Raw genomic sequence first — 18,910 nt, forward strand, 5'->3', positions numbered from 1 at the left:
CGCTGAAGAAGATCTATAACTTTCCAAACAAAGACTAGGATCTGTTGATATTGCTGTTTCATAATTGCAAACAGTAGTATAAAAATAAATCCAAGCATTACCATTATATTTGATCCAATAAATTTGTTCTTTAAACAGGAAGATGAATGTAATTGTCGACTAAACTCAATGGAAAGCAGTTTATGTAATGGATTTTAAGAAAAGCTTGGAATGTACCAGTTTTCAGTGCTATTGTGTCTCATTTGTAGTCTGCCAAATTTTCAATGGAAATTAACATGAAAAATTATTTTTTTTCTTGGCAAAATTATTTCTAGCAAAATAAACAAACCTTGGTTTCCACTTTTCCTCTTACAAAGCTAAGAAGAGATTGTTTTATATTAACATTAAAGGCGATATAACGATTTTTTTTTTTTTCTGCAATGGGTTTTGCACAGGGTGGCCCCAATCCTCCTCTTCTGAGGTCCCACAGCACCGCTCCTGGCTCCTCCCTGCATCTAGTGGCTCCCGAGTCCTGCTGCTGCATCCATTGACACCTCCTGTGTCACTGGATTTGATTGACAGCAGTGGGAGCCAATGGCTGCGTTGCTATCAATCTATCCAATGAGGACCTGAGACAGCGGCTGGAGCTGTTGTGCATGTCCCCGCCAATGGAACAATCGGGTTCAGATAAGTAAAAGGGGGTTCTGGGGGGCTGCTGTACTATGGAAGGTTTTTCACTGTAATGCATTTTTTTCACCTTAATGCATAGCATGCATTAAGGTGAAAAACCATGAGGGTTTACAACCGCTTTAACCACTTCAGTCCCGGAAGGATTTACCCTCTTCCTGACCTGAGCACTTTTTGCGATTAGGCACTGCCTCGCTTTAACTGAAAATTGTTGTGTTGATGTTGTGACCAAACAAAATTGACATCCTTTTTTTCCCACAAATAGAGCTTTCTTTTGTGGTGGTATTTGATCATCTCTGTGGTTTTTATTTTTTGCACTATAAATAAAAAAAGAGCGACAATTTAAAAAAAAACACATTATTTTTGCTATAATAAATATCCCCAAAAAATATATAAAGTTTTTTTTTTTTCTCAGTTAGGCTGATACGTATTCTTCGACATATATTTGCAATAAGTGTTTATTGATTGGTTTTCACAAAAGTTATAGCGTCTACAGAATAGGGGATAGATTTATGGCATTTATTAATAATTTTTTTTTTACTAGTAATGGCAGCGATCAGCGATTTTTATCATGACTGCCTCATTATGGCGGACACATCGGACAATTTTGACACATTTTCGGGACCATTGGCATTAATACAGCGATCAATGCTATAAAATTGCATTGAGTACTGTAAAAATGTCACTAGCAGTGAAGAGCTTAACCACTAGGGGGTGGAGAGGGGGTAAGTGTGTCCTGGGGCATGTTTCTAACTGTCTGGGGGATGAGCTAGCAGTGACTAGTCACTAGGCAGAACATGGAGATGCTGATATCAGGGGTACATTACTTTTGTGAATCAGTACTGCTTGGACCTTGAAGAAAGAGACACACCCCAAAAGCTCATCCATGAAAAATGATATGTTAGTGCAAATAAAAAAAAGTATCACGGCCAGTACACAATTTCTAAAGGAAAAATTGTCATTTAAAACTGATTGCAGCCGTAATGAATTGTCGGGTCTCGGGAATATAGATAAAACTCATTGAAAAAAAGGACATGGGTACCCCACAGTTCAATACCAGGCCCTTTTGGTCTGGTATGAATATTAAGGGGAACCCCAAACCAAAAATTAAAAAACAAATTGTGTGAGGGTTTGCCCAAAATCCATACCAAGCCCTTCAGGTCTGGTGTGGAAATTAAGGGGAACCCTGTACCAAATAAAAAAAACATGGCGTAGGGGCCCTTCAGATCTGATATGGATTTTAGGGGACCCATACCATTTTTTTCAATTTGGCAAAGGGTTACCCTTAATTTCTATATCAGACCTGAGGGGCCTGGTATGGATTTAGGGGGCCCCTATGCAATTTTTTTTTTTTTTACATTTTGGCCCTTTTTTTCAATGAGTTGTATCTATATTGCCGAGACCCGACAATTCATTACAGCCGCGATCAGTTTTAAATTACAATTTTTTTGTCATTTTGCTGTGGTACTGTTCTAAACATGGGGAAAAATGTGCCACTTTACAGGCATACTATAGACACCCCCAGGTACAATATTTAAAGGAATATTTTTATTATTTCACTTTAAACATTAAAAAAATCACTGCTCCTGAAAAAACGGACACTTTTAAAATTAGCACTTTTGATTTTTCATTTTCGTGTCCCATAGACTTTAACGATGTTAGAACTGTGTTCTTCCAAATTTTTTGAGAATTTTTTGCCTTTTCGGTACAGTAGGTGCCACCAATATTGTGTTTCCAGCACGATCCTGTCGCGTTGGTTCCCGGCGACAGGCTTCTCTAACCAGCGAGATCCCATTGCGCTGGTTCTCGCACTGCCTGCAATAGGAAAATGTCATTTTCCTATAGTAGCGAGAGCGAGAGAGCGGCGATAATGTCGCCTCACTCATGAAACCTGCATGCCTGCATGACCTAAGGGCCTGGTATGCCTCCCAAGGGGGAACCCATGCCGTTTTCTTTTTTTAATTTGGCGTGGAGTTCTCCATTAGGATTCATACCAAATACAGTGCCTGGTATTGGTGTGAATCCGAGTGATGCTTGTCGCTTATCGGGAAAGGAAAATAAACATTTTTCCTTTCCCGATACGAGCCAGCTCGGCGCTGGCTCCCGTGACGGGACTCGTAGGGTGTCAATCTCGCCGACAGAAGTGGCGAGATTGACACAATATAGCGGTCACCTACTGTATATTCTGGTACGAACCAAACCGGGGGGTGTTTGACTCATCCCTACTCTCCAGTTTTAGTAAATCAACTCCACAGTATGCTTTGACATAATGCAGTTAAAAAACTCCCCAAAAAATAAAACACATTAAAATATTGTACTATTCAACAAATTAAATCATTAAAAATCATTGATAAATTGAATGCACAATATTAACTTCTTATTACTAAATATTTATATATTTTTATAAAGTTAGCTCATTTATTATAAATAGGGTGCATGGGAGTTTGAGCAAGGGTGAAACTCATCCAAAAACAGATAATCTTTTATTTATTTTCTACCATTCAATAGTATTATTTTTCAATAAAGCTAAAAAAGCATCCATTTATATTTTGATAATCTAGCCTAGTTTAGAGTGTTTAGGATAGCTGGTTTATTTATTGCTAACTATGTTAAAGCTGCAGCATATCCCCCCAAAAAATCTGTACATTTGCACAGTAAAAATTAGTGGCCTCCAATGACATGTGTCCCATCTCCAGCTGTTGCAGAGTTTGTTATATTGTTTCCTCTTTTTCAGCCTACATTTCCCCACATGTCTGGCACAGGAGTGGATTTGGGGGGGTAACGAGGCAATTGCCCCCCAAGAAATTTGTTGTGAGTGAAAAGCTGGCCAGTCAGCGGGTAAGTTAGCAGATGGGTAGTTCGGTGGGTGGGTGAGTGAGCAGGCGGCTCAGTTGGTAAGCAGACAGGCCAGTCGGCAGGTGAGTGGGAAGCTGCCCAATCAGCTGGCTGGCGGGCGGAGGAGCAGAGAGATGACATCATCTCTCACCGCCCAGTACCTGCATGCATCCCTGTAGTTCTACCCTCACTGTGCAGGCAGCCGCGGGCAGCAGAGAGATTACATCATCTCTCTGCTGCCTGACTTCACTCTGGGTCACAGGAAGTGATAATCCCCACCTTAGCAGGAAAGTGACAATTGTAGCAGGAGAGTGACAATCCGCAACATGTGGCAGGTGATGTGGCAAGTGAAAATCTGCATCTGGTGACAGGTGACGTGGCAAATGACAATGAGCAACTTGTGGCAGGTAATGTGGCGAGCGACAATCTGCAACGTGTGGTGGGTGACGTGGCAAGGGACAATCCGCAACGTGTGGCAGGTGATGTGGCAAATGACAATCTGAAACTTGTGGCAGGTGACATGGCAAGTGACAATCTGCATCTGGTGACAGGCGACGTGGCAAGTGACAATCCGCAACTTGTGGCAGGAGACATGGCAAGTAACAATCTGTATCTGGTGACAGGCGACGTGGTAAGTGATAATCCCAAAATGTGTCAGGTGACATGGCAAGTGACAATCTGCAATTTGTGGCAGTTGACGTGACAATCCGCATATGGTGGCAGGCGATGGTGGCAAGTGACACACTAGGAGCTCCCACTGATTCTGCATTATGGTGAATTAAACTATTTCATTTTATATAAAAATTTAATAATACTAATTTTAGTTCTGGCTATAGTACAGAAATCACAGGAGGTCACTTGCTCCATTTATAAAGAGCCTTGCATTCTTTTTGCATTCTGTGAATGGAGGAGGTGTAGATGAATATCACAATCTCTCTCCTCTAATCACAGAATTCAGAGAAGGTAGAGGAGGTGCCAAGCAAGCAACTATCTTATATCTGACCTAAAGATGAAGCCACAAGTCTCAGTGATAGACATTCAGTGCTGACAGGGATGTGTGGCCTGAGTAAAAGTGAAAGTTTTAACAAGGGTTGCAGAAACCAGAGATTAAGCACAGCTCATTGCAGGTAACTTATTTTTACTGTAAACATATACAAAAATAATTTTGGCCATAGTTCAACTTTAGCATTTTAATCCTGGTTCACCACATTTTGACTGCCTGCCAGAAAATCTAATATTATAGCATAGCAGTTTAGGGCTGGACAAAGACATGTAGAGATTTCAAAGGGAACAATATGTGGTTTGATATAAGCCTATGCTTATAAACTTCAGACCTCTACACAGAAAAATCAAGGATCAGTCAGCTTGCAGAGAGATTGTTTGACAAGTTTCCTAACAATCAGAACCTCTGTCTACTTTATTTCATACGTAAACGGCCCAAATATTACAAGCAATGAATGGAATCTGAAATAAAACAGCCATTGAACATAATAGCTTCCAGTGATGCCCTCTTTAACCCATTAATGCCTCTTCTTTCAATATTGGAGCAGTACTGATGTAGGAGTTATTTATATGCTACTGCTTTAGGTAACATATGAATTGTATGCGCAAATAAAAAAAAAACATTTCAACCTTAGGAATAAATGGGTTAATCTTTGGATTTTTGAAGCATATATCTCTTAACCTTGATGAGTGCCAGTTGGGCTGAAATATGGTATAAGATGTATGCATGTCCCATTTTTCTTTCCTTGTTGCTTTCATTGTTCCAGAAGCTTTGTCTCCACCAAGTTGAAACCAGCCTAAAACTTGGTTCCACTGCACACAAAAGTAAATATGTTTTGACAGGGGAAGTACATGAAGGGGAAAATTGTGCAGAAATTATAAAAATTGCGGTTGTATTTTTGGCTTGCACTTTTAGACACATACCCTTATGATTAAACCAGCTTTACAAATGCCTACACCAACAAAGAAGCAGTCTACTTAGAAAGGACTACAATTGTTTTCCCATACATCTGCCAATATAACCAACTTCATTATGATATAGGCACCTAGGTATTTAGATACTATACCCAAAATAAATACAATTTATGAGCTGTCAAGTCTATAAGAGCTTGAAATGTGAACAGTATATAGCTGAAATATACATCAACACCAAAACATATTATTGGCTTATTGGTGCAATTAGGTAGTTGACCTAAAGCCACTGTGTTATTTAATATACAGTCTACATATGAGGATTGTGTAAAGGTTATTACAGAGTTAAATGGTCTGGTTAGAAAAATTAAGTTGCATTGAAATGTGGCTTTAAATGTTCAGTAAATGGCTTGTGATTGTGGCCATCTTCAGATAATTTTCTGTTGACCTTGAAGCATATGCTTTGTTATGCCTCAGTAATTTCTTGTTCACATATTCTCAGAGCAATTTTCTTGAATAACATATGTACATCAGAATCTTGTAATAAAAAGTATTCTACATGATTTACTGGAATAAACTAAACATTTTTCTAACAAATATATTATAAATCAAACATCAAACACGTCTACAAACCAAATTCACTTTAAGCTGACCAAGACATTTGAGGAACCTATACTTTCTAGCCTACAAGTTGTCTATACTTTTGCTGATCCAGAACAATGTAATCTGTTCACTTAATGTACTTTTGCAATCAACACAAACTGGAGTTGAATTAATCTTACTCATCCACAATCAGAAATGTAATGTATTAAAGAATGCTGGCTTTATGATGAAAGCTTAATATATTTCACTAATCTGTCTTAATTTATAACTAGGCTAAGTAGAAAGTCCTCAGATATAGTCATTTATTACAGAACATCGATCTTGTTAATAAAATGTCATTGCTGGTATTAAATGACCTTATATATTTATTTAGAATATGTGTCACATTTTATAAAAAGAATAAAATGAGCAAAAACCCTTTTAATGAAAATAGTTCTGCATATGAAAAGTTATTATACTGGACTTTTTTGTAATTTTCAATAAGGATATTATCCTGTTAGAATTCTAAATAGATGTAAAGACAACTTTTAAATCAAATACTTGATAGTGAATCATACTACCAAGGTGTTTGGTAATTAGATAACACTTTTTGAAGGTTGATTTCACAAAACTACATTGATATTATTGTATACATATGGCTTATCTGCAGAGAACCTTTTTAAAAGTCCATTCAAAAGAAAATACGGTCATTGGTAAACCTGTACCAGAATAAAAAATGGAAGATGACTAACTAACTAAATCTAATGCCGCGTGCAAACGACCAAACTTTCCATTGGAATAAACTCTGATGGTCTTTCCGACTGAGTTTCTGATGGAGTTCTGAACGAACGGACTTGCCTACACACGATCACACCAAAGTCCGTTCGATTCGAATGCGATGATGTACAATGGGACTAGAAAAGGAAGTTCAATAGCCAGTAGCCAGTAGCCAATAGCTGCCCTTGTGTTTTATTTGGTCCGTCGGACTAGCATGCTTTTCCTGATAGGAATTGATTCCATCGGAAAGATTTAAAACATGTTCTATTTCTAGATCGGTCAGACTTTTTGAAAAAAAAGTCCCCTGAAGCCCACACATGATCGGAATATCCCATGAAATGATTCAGTCTGACCTTTTCTGCCCCCCCGATGCACATCTCCAACATATTACAATGGATCTGCATTTAAGCCCTTGTACACACGGTCGGACATTCTGACAACCAAATCCGTTGGATTTTGTCTGATGGATTTTGTCAGATGGATTTTGTCCGAAACTGTTGCATACACACGGTCGGACAAAGTTGTCGGAAAATCCGATTGTACATAACGTGATGACGTTATTTCGTTACGACGGGACTACGTTCAGGCTAGTAGCCAATAGCTTTGGTCTAGGAATTTGTTCTGAGCATGCGTGCCACTTTGTCAGTCGGAGTAGGCTACACATGATCGGAGTATGTCCGATCAGAGCATGTTGTCGGAAAATTTTATAGACAAGTTGGAAAACTTGGTCCGTTGGATATTCCGATGGAAACAGTCCGATGGAGACCACACACAGTCAGATTATGCGACAATACGGTCAGATTGGACACATTCCATCGGAGTCTTCGACCATGTGTACAAGGGTTTAGAGCACCACAACGTGCAGGTGTGACCATCTGTATATCTTTGTACGCTACAAAAAAAAGTGCAGGTTCCTTAAAACTTACATTGCTGTGCTTTGACAATCCATTCAGTTGAATGGGCTGCCTTACTGTGAGGCGTATTAACTTGCGACATAACATACTTTATCATGGGTGCACTAGGAAAGTGTAAATCCAACTTAAAGTGTCTGATTCTTTTGCTTATGATACGAGACCTCACATATTTTTCTAGTCAATCAATGAAAGTGGACATTTTCATACATTTCAGCATTCCACACACTTGACAGCTCTCAGGCCCCACAATAAGCCACTCAAACACCAATTATTGCATAATAGAATAAGGCAGGGGACATACCTATATCCAACTAGTGAAATTCTAGTATATCATGGAGCTGCAGTGGTACCAGCATGGAGCCAGGGAAAAATATCTTACAAAAGAGACACACTTAGGCCCCATATGGTGCCTGTTGCCCAGCACAAGTTTCCTTACAACAATAGTTTATATACTGGATATACAGTAAGCTACTCTAATTTTGTGTATGAATACATTATGCCTGAAGAAGAGATGTGCACTGTCATTCACATTAACTTATTGTCAACTTCTAAATTTTTCTTAAATAATATTCTGTACAACACTACTGTTTACAGTAAGACCTATAATAATTAGCAGAAAAGGTATACAACTTACCCATATGTTCCCATCTTGATGATATGGTTTCCAATTTCTTCCAGTGTCACTATATAGTAGCCGATATTGAGATACCCAATCAGAACTGCTATACCTCCCTTGAGTAGCAATTGCACGGATCTGCTTTCGGCTTCCAAAATCAACCTGCAGCCACTGATAATGGTCACTGTCCAACGGTGACCAACCTCCACCTCCTGTTGAATTAGAAAGCATAAAATATCAAAAACTGGCAATCTAAATCATTTAAATGCTGAGAATCAACATACTTTAAGAAAATAGTTGACATCAATTATGATTTGCCTCTAGTTAATAATAGGTTACTCCAGTGTATACCACCTATGATGATTAAAGCTTCAGAATTTTTCTGCAACGCTGATGATTTACCTGATGATACATTATTTTTTAAAGTGTTCTTGTGTCCATAGCTACTAAAAAAAGGTAATTTGCTTGGCAGTTAGTAGTGATTTTTAGTGAACTCTAATGCCCCATACACACGATCGAACTTTCCGTCAACAAAACCATGGATTTTTGTTTGAAGGTTGTTGGCTCCAACTTGTCTTGCATACACACAGTCACACAAATTTCAGCCAACAATTACGAACACTAGTTATATTTTCGGCTCTTACTTGATTCCGAGCATGCGTGGACTTTTGTCCAATGGACTTGTGTATACACGATTGGAAAGTCCAAAACAAACATTTGTTGGTGGAAAATTTGAGAACCTGCTAGTCCAACAACAAATGTTCGATGGAGCATACACATGGTTGAAATTTCCGCCAATAAGCTCACTTCCAACATTTGTTGTCAGAAAATCTGATCTTGTGTACAGGGCATAACAGTTCCCAAGCTCATTGTCTTCCTTGCTGACGAAAATCAGGGTGAGAATGAAACATCAACAAACAAAAAAATACTAAAGAAAGATACCAGTAGAGTTTATTTTGCAATGTAATGTTTATAACAAAAAAGAACATTAGCTTGAATGGAATACACTATTCTCACTTCTGGGTTTTCTTTACCCATTCTGTGCAAAGGTGCTGGCAAGATCGAAGAACACTATACAATATGTAACTGTGCCCTGCCACATCAGCTGAGTATAATGTTATCTTTCAGACAAACCAAATAAGAAAAATAAGAAAAAAAACATAGAAAGTGTTAGAAAATATGAATTACAGTGCCTTGAAAAAGTATTCATACCCCTTAAAATGTTCCACATTTTGTCATGTTACAACCAAAAAACGTAAATGTATTTTATTGGGATTTTATGTGACAGACCAACATGAAGTGGCACATAATTGTGAAGTGGAAGGGAAATTATAAATGGTTTTCAATTTTTTTTTACAAATAAATATGTGAAAAGTGTGGCGTGCACTACTTTGTAGAACCACCTTTGACTGGGCCATTCTAACGCATGGATATGTTTTTATCTAAACCATTACATTATAGCTCTGCAAAAAAGGGGGGAGATATTGATAGAGTACACTATCAAAAAAGTAGGCACCTATAACCAGACAGTTGATTTAATTATTTTATTTACATCACCTTGTAGCTCTGGCTGTATGTTTAGGATTGTTGTTCTGCTGGAAGGTGAACATCCGCTTCAGTCTCAAGTCTTTTGCAGACTCTAGCAGGGCTCTTAAAGAATAACATTTATTTAATAGATTTAGCTGGCAATTATTTTAATAGGGTCCATATTCAGCATCCTACATTCGCCATCCTTCACAAGCCGAACCCAGGTATGTTCAGCTCATTCCCACTGTTTATCTCAAATGTCTAATAAAGTTATTATTATAAAATCAAAAAGAATAGGAGGGTGCCAGCCCCAGGTTACATAACTCCTATTAACCTTATTAAGGCAGCTACCTGATTTTAAGTGTGAGTATCATTGATGACACACGGTTGCGTGTAATGCATTGAGGCTAAGCCATTTGCATCACTTCCGAGTCACTTCTGTGGAATTCATGCCAGCTCTGTGGTTGCAGAAGGTGGTGCGGGATCCATCCTTTGGTGAGTGATCTGTTTATGTTGGTGTCTTTCTGGGCACTTTATGATGTGAGTGAGTGCATGCAATACAAATTTTATATATTGTTGTATAAACATACTAAACTATATACCGTCTATCTTCTGGGCTTTGTGAGTGTCTGTTTTTAGTGAATGAGAGATAGCAGTGTTCTCCAGGAGAAAATTGGTGAAGGTCCCTGAGAGTCTGGATCTAATTTTGACCATTTGTAGGGTGCTTTTTTGGCCAGATTGGTCTGGTGAGTGCAGCATCAAGTTGCACGTGGTGGAGCACATTGAATTTAAAGAGGTAGTCACCCAATTATTATTTTTTATGGACACAGTGATTGGCAACATATATTTATCTGTGGACTGTATTGTTTGTGTGCACATGTTAAGCTTAACTTATGGAAATATCTTTTTGTGTGAATTATTATTCATCTTGGTGCATTTCTTAACTCTATATAACTTTAGTACCTACCTTTTTTTAAGTTTGCATTTATTATTATCTGTAATTTTTTTTAATATCTATAGTTACAAAAGTTTTCAGATGTGCATTGTACTGAGGATACTAGTTACGAATTGTGATATGGCCAATTTATAACTGGAACTATTCAGGTCCCCAGCCAAAATGTACACTTTATTTTGATTATTCCTATTTCAGTTTAAAAAATGACTATGGGGTTGATTTACTAAAACTGGAGAGGGACAACTCTGGTGCAGCTCTGCATAGAAACCAAGCAGCTTCCAGGTTTTATTGTCAATGTTTATCTGAAAAAACTGAAGTTGGAAGCTGATTGGCTACCATGTTCAGCTGCACCAACTTTTGCCCTCTCCAATTTTAGTAAATCAACCCCAAATATGTTCCCAACAGGCAACCACATGTTGTTGAGTTACATAAGTTTATATGTTTGGTTTGGTTTGTGCACCTATAATCTTCTTTTATTTCCAATACCAATTAACAGTTGTATCTGATATGAATGCTAAATGCTAATGATACTAAATACTAAATGATTAACCTCCTACCAATATTTCTTCTATGTTGTGTATCTTGCTGACCTCTGTTACCTTTAAGCAATTTTCTCAGGGTTTCCTGCTAGTATATAAAACTACTTTCTTACCGCACAGAGGGTGGCCTTAATCTTTTGAATGTATAAAGCAAAGTATATCAAAGGCAAGTGGTAGCACACATGATCCAATTTACATAATCCCACAATGTAATTTAACGAAAGACCTCAAAGAAGTCCTGCATTATATATAGTTTACTTTTAATGGAAAACTTCAAAACAGTACATATATACTTGCAATGTCTGCAAAATTCTTAATTTGCAAAAAAGACTATTTGTAGCACATAAAATAATGACTGGGAAACAGTCAGACCTCTCTCTCTGAGGTAAATGCACAAAGTATAAATATGTTCAGATAGATTGCTGGAATCCACCAAGATTTTTAAGATGATCATACCATGTGATGTATACACAGTGAAAGTCAGTTGTTCCCTCTGTAAATAACCAAATACATTTTCTAACATGTTATGCAAATTATTGGGTGTGATAGCAAGAGCTTCCAGTTTCCACAATCGATTGTAAATGCCCTGTAGGTAACTTTGACACAGCCTAAATTCTGGGCTGTATATGATAATCTGAAGGGTTTGGGTAGGCCATCTCTGTCAAGGCAAGTCCAACCAAAAAGATCACATAAACATTTGTTTTTATGGATATACACAATTGTGTTTAAAGCCAGCACAATTGCTAATTAAACAAATACAGTGCTGAATAGCAAAAAATGGCCTGGTCATGAAGGGGGTAAAAGGTGCTGCATAATACATTACCTTGGCACCACTAATCAGTGGCGTAACTAGAATCTTCAGGACCCCAATGCAAGAAACCATGAAGGTCCCCCCTGACCCCCAGACAGGGCTCTTTCCTCTGGCGGAACAACATGGCCCGATCGCAAGTGGGTGGCTGCATATAAATTTCTCCACCCCTCCTGCTTCTCCTCCTCTCCCTCCCACGGTCATTGAGCGGCTGCAAGAGAAAAATGTAGAGATAGGTTTCTCTACTACAGTGTTTCTCACTGTGACATGCCAAAACATCTAGGGTAGAGGAACCTGTACTCTACCATTTTCTAGCAACTGGGAATTGAAGCAGTATGATGTCTATTATACATATACAAAACATGCCTTCCGGTTGCTTGGATCTCTGGTGACTGCCTCTCTGGTATGGTATTTCCAGTCTGTGGTTTAATGTTTATGGACTACACAACTGTGAGTGCATTACTTTTCTTTGGTAAATAAAGGTTTTGAGTAATATTGCAGCAAACCTGTGTGATTTTTGTTTCGGCTCACCCAACTTTTGCATTGCCCCACTAATTTTTCTTTTTTCTTTTTTTTTTTTACATTTTTGCAAAGTGAATGTGGTTTCCACTTTTTATACATCAATCTTTTTGCTGCCGTATTCAATAGGACATAATCACTATTATATAAAACTATCTTGCTATAAAAAAAAAGTCATGTCACTTTAAGAAAAATGTACAGTAGGTCAGGTGGCAAAATATGGTCAGGTAACACTGGAGTAGGGAATGTCATTGATCCAACCAGGAAGGTTCAAAAGGTCACATGACCAGTGGGAACATTCTGGAAGTGGGACAAGGTTATATACAGGGGTCCTACAGGGGAACTTACAAAACATGCAGCAATGCTTGGGAATTTATCCAGACCAAGAGACAGCCAAGTTTATAATTGAAGGTTTCTCCAGAGGTTTTCCTTTGCCAGTTTTTAAAGGTATAGGATGCAAATTGGTTAATAATTTAAAATCAGTATTACAATTTCCACACATTGTTAAAGAAAAGTTGGCTAAAGAAATGAAAGAGGGTAGAATAGCGGGAATATTTAATTTCCCTCCATTGAAAAATTTTAGAGTATATCCATTAGGAATTATACCAAAAAAGGATCAGAACAAATTTTGCCTAATACATCATGTATCCTTCCAGATAGGTGCATCATTAAATTACGAGATAAATAAAGAGCTAGCATCCGTCTCATACTGTACATTTGAAGAAGTCATTTGCCATATCAGGGAAATCGGGAAGGCTGCACTACTCACAAAAGTGGACATTAAAGCAGCATTTAGATTGCTTCTGATTAGCCCAGCTTCTTACAATTCACTTGGCATGGTTTTCGAAGACAAATTTTGCTATGACATGTGCCACCCAATGGGATGTTCAATTTCATGTGCGTATTTCGAATAATTTGCATATTTCATTCAATAGGTGGTTTCATTTGAATCCAGTCATAATGGTATATTACAATACTTGGATGACTTCCTATTTATTGGCCCTGCCCAATCTCCAATTTGTCTATTTGTGCTGGAATTGTTTAGCATAATCACAAAAAAATTAGGAGTTCCCCTTGCTGAAGAAAAAACTGTGTTGCCCTCCACATCCATCGAATTCCTAGGCATAAAAGTAGACACAGAATTATTAGAATTCCAGCTGCCATTAAATAAAATTAACAATATTAAAACTACCATTTCTTGGAAGTTAAGAATAAAAAAGGTTTTATTAATCACATGCCGACCGGGCCATAGCCAAAAGACAGCTACAGCGCGGTCGGCTTATTCTGGGTGGACGTCTGTGGGATGTCCTTCCAGAATCTTGCTCCTGCGCGACCCCTGGGGTGCGCACCCCAGAACATCCATGACCGCTGGGTCCAGAGGACCTGGCACATCATGGATCACAGTAAACGGCAGCTGACCGGGGCCATTTACCATGTGATCGATCCGTCAAATGACGGAACGATCGCATGTAAACAAACCGCGTCACGTCATGATGCCGGTTCCTCCCTCCCCTCTCTCAACTCGACTCTCTCGCTCAATCAGTACAGTGAGAGGCGAGAGGGGGAAAGATGGCAGCAGCACTGTGGGTTGAATGTTTAGTGCCCACAGCTCTGCTTAGTGACAATACTGTGCAATACTCTGCCAATACTCTGCAACACTGTGCAATACTCTGCAACACTGTGTAATACTCTGCCAATACTCTGCAACACTGTGCAATACTCTGACAATACTGTGCAATAATGCAATACTCTGCCAATACTCTGCAACACTGTGCAATACTCTGCCAATACGGTGCAATACTGCAATACTCTGCAATACTCAGCTAATACTCTGAAATATTTGCCAATACTTGCCAGTACTCAGCCAATACTCTGCCAATAGCCGCCAATACTCTGCTAATACTCGCCAATACTCTACAATAAATTTTAACAGAAACAAATAACTTTTATTTTTTTTTACCAAATTTTTTGTCTTTTTTGATTTATAGCGCAAAAAATAAAAAACCCAGCGGTGATTAAATACCACCAAAAGAAAGCTATCTTTGTGTGAAAAAAAGGACAAACATTTAATTTGGGTACAGTGTTACATAAATGAGTAATTGTCATTCAAAGTGTGAGAGCACCAAAAGCTGAAAATTGGTCTGGTTAGGAAGGGGGTTTAAGTGCCCAGTGGTCAAGTGGTTATAAGAGCTTCAATCTTTATTAGAGAAGTTAGCATTTGCAACAATAGTTTTGCCAGTGGGCAGGATATTCTCTAGAAGGTTATATATAGCTATGTGAGGGCTTAAATCCCCATTTCCACACATTAGGTTAACATCAGATCTTAAGGAGGATCTACTGGTATGGATGACATTTTTTGACTTGTATAACTTCCATTATTTTTTTCAAACAGAATTTGTATGCTCTTCAGAGATAGAAATATACACGGATGCGACTGGATCTTTTGGTTTTGCTGCAATATGGGGCAATCACTGGTGCTGTAGTGTATGGCCAGAAAGATGGATTCAAATAAAATCCACTAAGAGCATAGTTCTACTTGAACTATTCCTATTGGTTGTAGCATTGGAAATATGGGGTGATAAATTTGCCAATAAAAGAATTTTAATTAATTCCAATAATAAAGGAGTAATATATGCAGTAAATTCCCTTCTGGTAGTTAAATTACTTAGGTATCTGGTAATTGTATGCTTACGTTTTAATAACTGGGTAAAAGCAAGACACGTTCCAGGTAAGGTTAATCAAAATGCATTATCCGATTGCAGATATAAAAATTCCAGCAGCTTCTGCCAAATGCAGACTAGGAAGGACAGGTATGTCCCAAACATTTTTGGAACCTGATCTAGAAATTCTGATGCAGTCAATCAAGAATTCGGTGGCTAACAGTACATGGGCCGAATACATGGCTGCATGGCAGAGGTGGAATAAATGCATCAGGGAAATTGAGATGCAGTTCAAATCTCCTTCAGAAACAAACATTCAAATATTTTTATATACACTGATGCAGGCGGAGCTGTACATCTTTCTTCTCTATAAAACAAGCCATGATAGGTTACAAAAAGAAGAATTCTTACCCAGATACTAGAAGGTCCATCTCTGTCTCATTGCTTAAGGAAACTTGTAGAGTTAAAAAATGGTATGCTTCTCTGGTTTTGAGTCGATATTATTTAAAAAAGCTTTTGTATTAGCATTTTTTGGTGCTATGAGAATATTGCAATTGTTACCCAGAAACAAAAAATCGGTGTCTGGCCTGTTGAGCCAACATGTATTGGTTCACAGGGCAGGACTTAATATATTCATTGCAGATTCCAAAACAGACAAATCAGGAAAGGGTGTATGGATTACTCTTTATAGTTGCGGTGCAGTGGAAATTTGTCCATTAAGAATGGTAAAGGAGTACCTCGCAATCCGGTGAAGGACGTTTTTTGGTTCATTTGGATGGGTCACCCCTTACAGGATATCAATTTAACATGGTTCTCAAAAATACATGTTGAAGTTAGGGCTACAAGCATTTAATTACACATGCCATTCCTTTATGATTGGTGTAGCAACCAAAGCTGCATAAATGGGCCTTGATGCAGCAATAATGCAAACTGCATTAAAGAATTAAAGAATAGGAAGATGGGATTTGTAGTGATTTAACATATATGTTAGACTTGATCTCTCTCTTTAATTTCTCTTATAGGTAATAGAAGAATGATTTGGATCCTGGGCCAGTGCTTTATATTTTGGGCCAACAAAAGATCCAGTTTGCATTGTTATACATACACCTAATCTGTCAATGGATCCTCAGAAATTTCAAGTTTTATGCAGAGGAATTTTTGGTCTGAAATGGTTAAATTTGTCTTTTTATCTCTCTAGAATGTTGGAATTGTGGCCAGTCCCAGATATTCAATAGTCCACTTGGGGTGAAATGATGTGGGAAAAGAAATCATGCGTCGGGTAAACAGATCCATGGAAAATCGGTGGTTTTTCATATAGACATAAGTATTTAGAGGGAGGTTATGAAGGCTTATACAGGGCAAATGGAGTTCATCTGTCTGATATAGGTTTAGACATTCTCAATGTGGTATTTCAGAATAGCATCAAATTGGCCGTGGTGGTGGGGTAGGGCAGACTTGATAATTCAAGCCCGGCTGGTGGGGACTTGTTTTTTTATATATGGTATTTTTCGAGTCCTGAAGACTGAGATGTTTATATTTATTATTTACAAGTGAGAATTTAATGAATTAATAAAATGATTGAATGGATTTATGGATTGAAGTTATTTACAGTTTACACCAATAAACGTGCCTCGGCCAATTATATTCCAAGTACGTCGTGAGTGTATTTATATATTAAAGGTAATGGCCTACATTTCCATGGCCTGAAATGGCTAAAGAATATGGCCCGAACAGCATGGACATCTGGCTGCCCCCGGACAGATATAATATTTATTTATAAAAAAAAGTCATGTCACTTCAAGAAAAATGTACAGTAGGTCAGGTAACACTGGAGTATAGGTAGGGAATGTCATTGATCCAACCAGGAAGGTTCAAAAGGTCACATGACCATTGGGAACATTCTGGAAATGGGGCAAGGTTATATAAAGGGGTCCTCCGCAGGAATCTCCTCATAGCTGGTCAGATTACAGCAACAAGCTTCCCATCTCCCCCCCCACCCTTGTTGCAGGCACTTTATATGGTTTTGTCACCCATCTAAGTTAAAAGGGGGACTTGTTTTTTGATATACAGTATTGCTCAAGTTCTGAAGACTGAGCTGTGAGAATTTTATCAATTAATAAAATGATTGAATGGATTTAAGTTATTTTCAGTTTACACCAATAAACGTGCATCGGACATTTATATTCCAAGTACGTTGTGAGTGTATTTATTTATTAAAGGTAAATTGAAGGAGGGATAGGTGCGGCCTACAATGAATTATATCCCTACATGATACATTTGATAAATACCCTCTATTGCCTGATTACATAAGCTGCAGGCACATGTGAGATAATTGGTGACACCAATATACATTGTACTTCCTAGGGCACATATAACCAATCAAAAGTCTTGATTTTTAAAATTGAGCTGTTGAGCTGCTCTTTCTTCTGTTTATGTAGGTCATTGCTGTGTTTGGTCCTTTTTGGTTTCCCATATAAAGGAAAACATTGATTGAACAGAAGCAAATAAAAAAAAAAAAAAATCTGTAAAACTTCAAAAATAATGTAATTTGTATTATTAAGTAATTGCAGAGACAAAACAGCCATTATGTATTGCATTGCACCATACCAACATAATGCAGTTTACAAAGATATCAGTCATCGTTACCAAGAAATGTCAGGATTTGGCGCTCCAACTGAGACTTGCTAAAGATCGATGGGTATTCTCCTTTCTCTATTTCATCTAATAAAAGCTGTAATTTGGGGGACTTTGATTGCTTTGTGCACTTTGACAATAAGATGTGTAACCTCTATTGATTTGTCTGTTATGAATAAGGTTCTACCAGGATCTATGTGGACTCCAATAAAGACATAAAAGTGTTGTATTGTTGTGTGTCTGTTTGATGCTGTTTGAAAGGTTTTTTTTTCTTATTTCCTTCTTCAAAAAAACACCTTTAACAGAACTTTTTATCTTAAAAACTAACTATGCAGCCATATTAAATATTAATTAGTCAATAATTCAGAGTTTTTATGACAGATTTAGGCAGGATACAGTTGCCACATGAATAATAAGCTGCTTCTTAGAGATAACAAACTAATGAAAGTGGAAAAAATAAAAGTAGCTAAAGGAAAGAACACAAACAAGGACTCAGTTTTAGACATGCAGAATATTGAATTATATGTTCAAGGTTTTTTTTTCAATTATTATAATGGCTTTTTTTGTACACACATTTAACTATGAAACTTCTAGATATAACCTCTCTTTTCTTAAAGATACAATAAATAATATTTTGAATCATTTGGTTGCTTGTCCAATAATTTAGTTTATAGCAATTGGCAAAGTCATAAAATGGAATGTGTTATGATTTTGAATATATATATATATATATATATTTTTTTTTTCTTTTTTTTTTTTTTAAAACAGTTCCCACCCAACCTATAGCAGTTTGATGGCTGGACAAGCCTTTTGTCCTTCTGGCTAAAGAGCCAATGACATAGAACAAATGCCTAGTACCAGCTTAGCCGTCGGCAATGGGCCACACCAACAAATGCCCAGACCCAGTACCAGTGCTGCCACATCACGCCTGAGTACCAGCACAGGAAATTCCAATCCAACTACT

At 37.8% G+C, this 18,910-nt stretch overlaps 1 protein-coding gene across 1 annotated transcript in view; it reads right to left on the reverse strand.

Moving 5' to 3' along the window:
• CNTNAP2 (contactin associated protein 2) overlaps nt 1-18,910 on the reverse strand; it is a 2,388,168-nt gene that overhangs the window by 1,604,391 nt on the left and 764,867 nt on the right. Inside the window, exon 3 of the mRNA XM_077491601.1 lies at nt 8,323-8,516. Coding sequence (XP_077347727.1) covers nt 8,323-8,516 — 194 coding nt within the window. The remainder of the gene's footprint in view (nt 1-8,322; nt 8,517-18,910) is intronic.

The sequence above is a fragment of the Lithobates pipiens genome, unplaced genomic scaffold (assembly GCF_037356315.1).
Source record: "Lithobates pipiens isolate NorthernLeopardFrog02 unplaced genomic scaffold, aLitPip1_a1.2 Scaffold_19, whole genome shotgun sequence".
Lineage (NCBI taxonomy): Eukaryota > Metazoa > Chordata > Amphibia > Anura > Ranidae > Lithobates > Lithobates pipiens.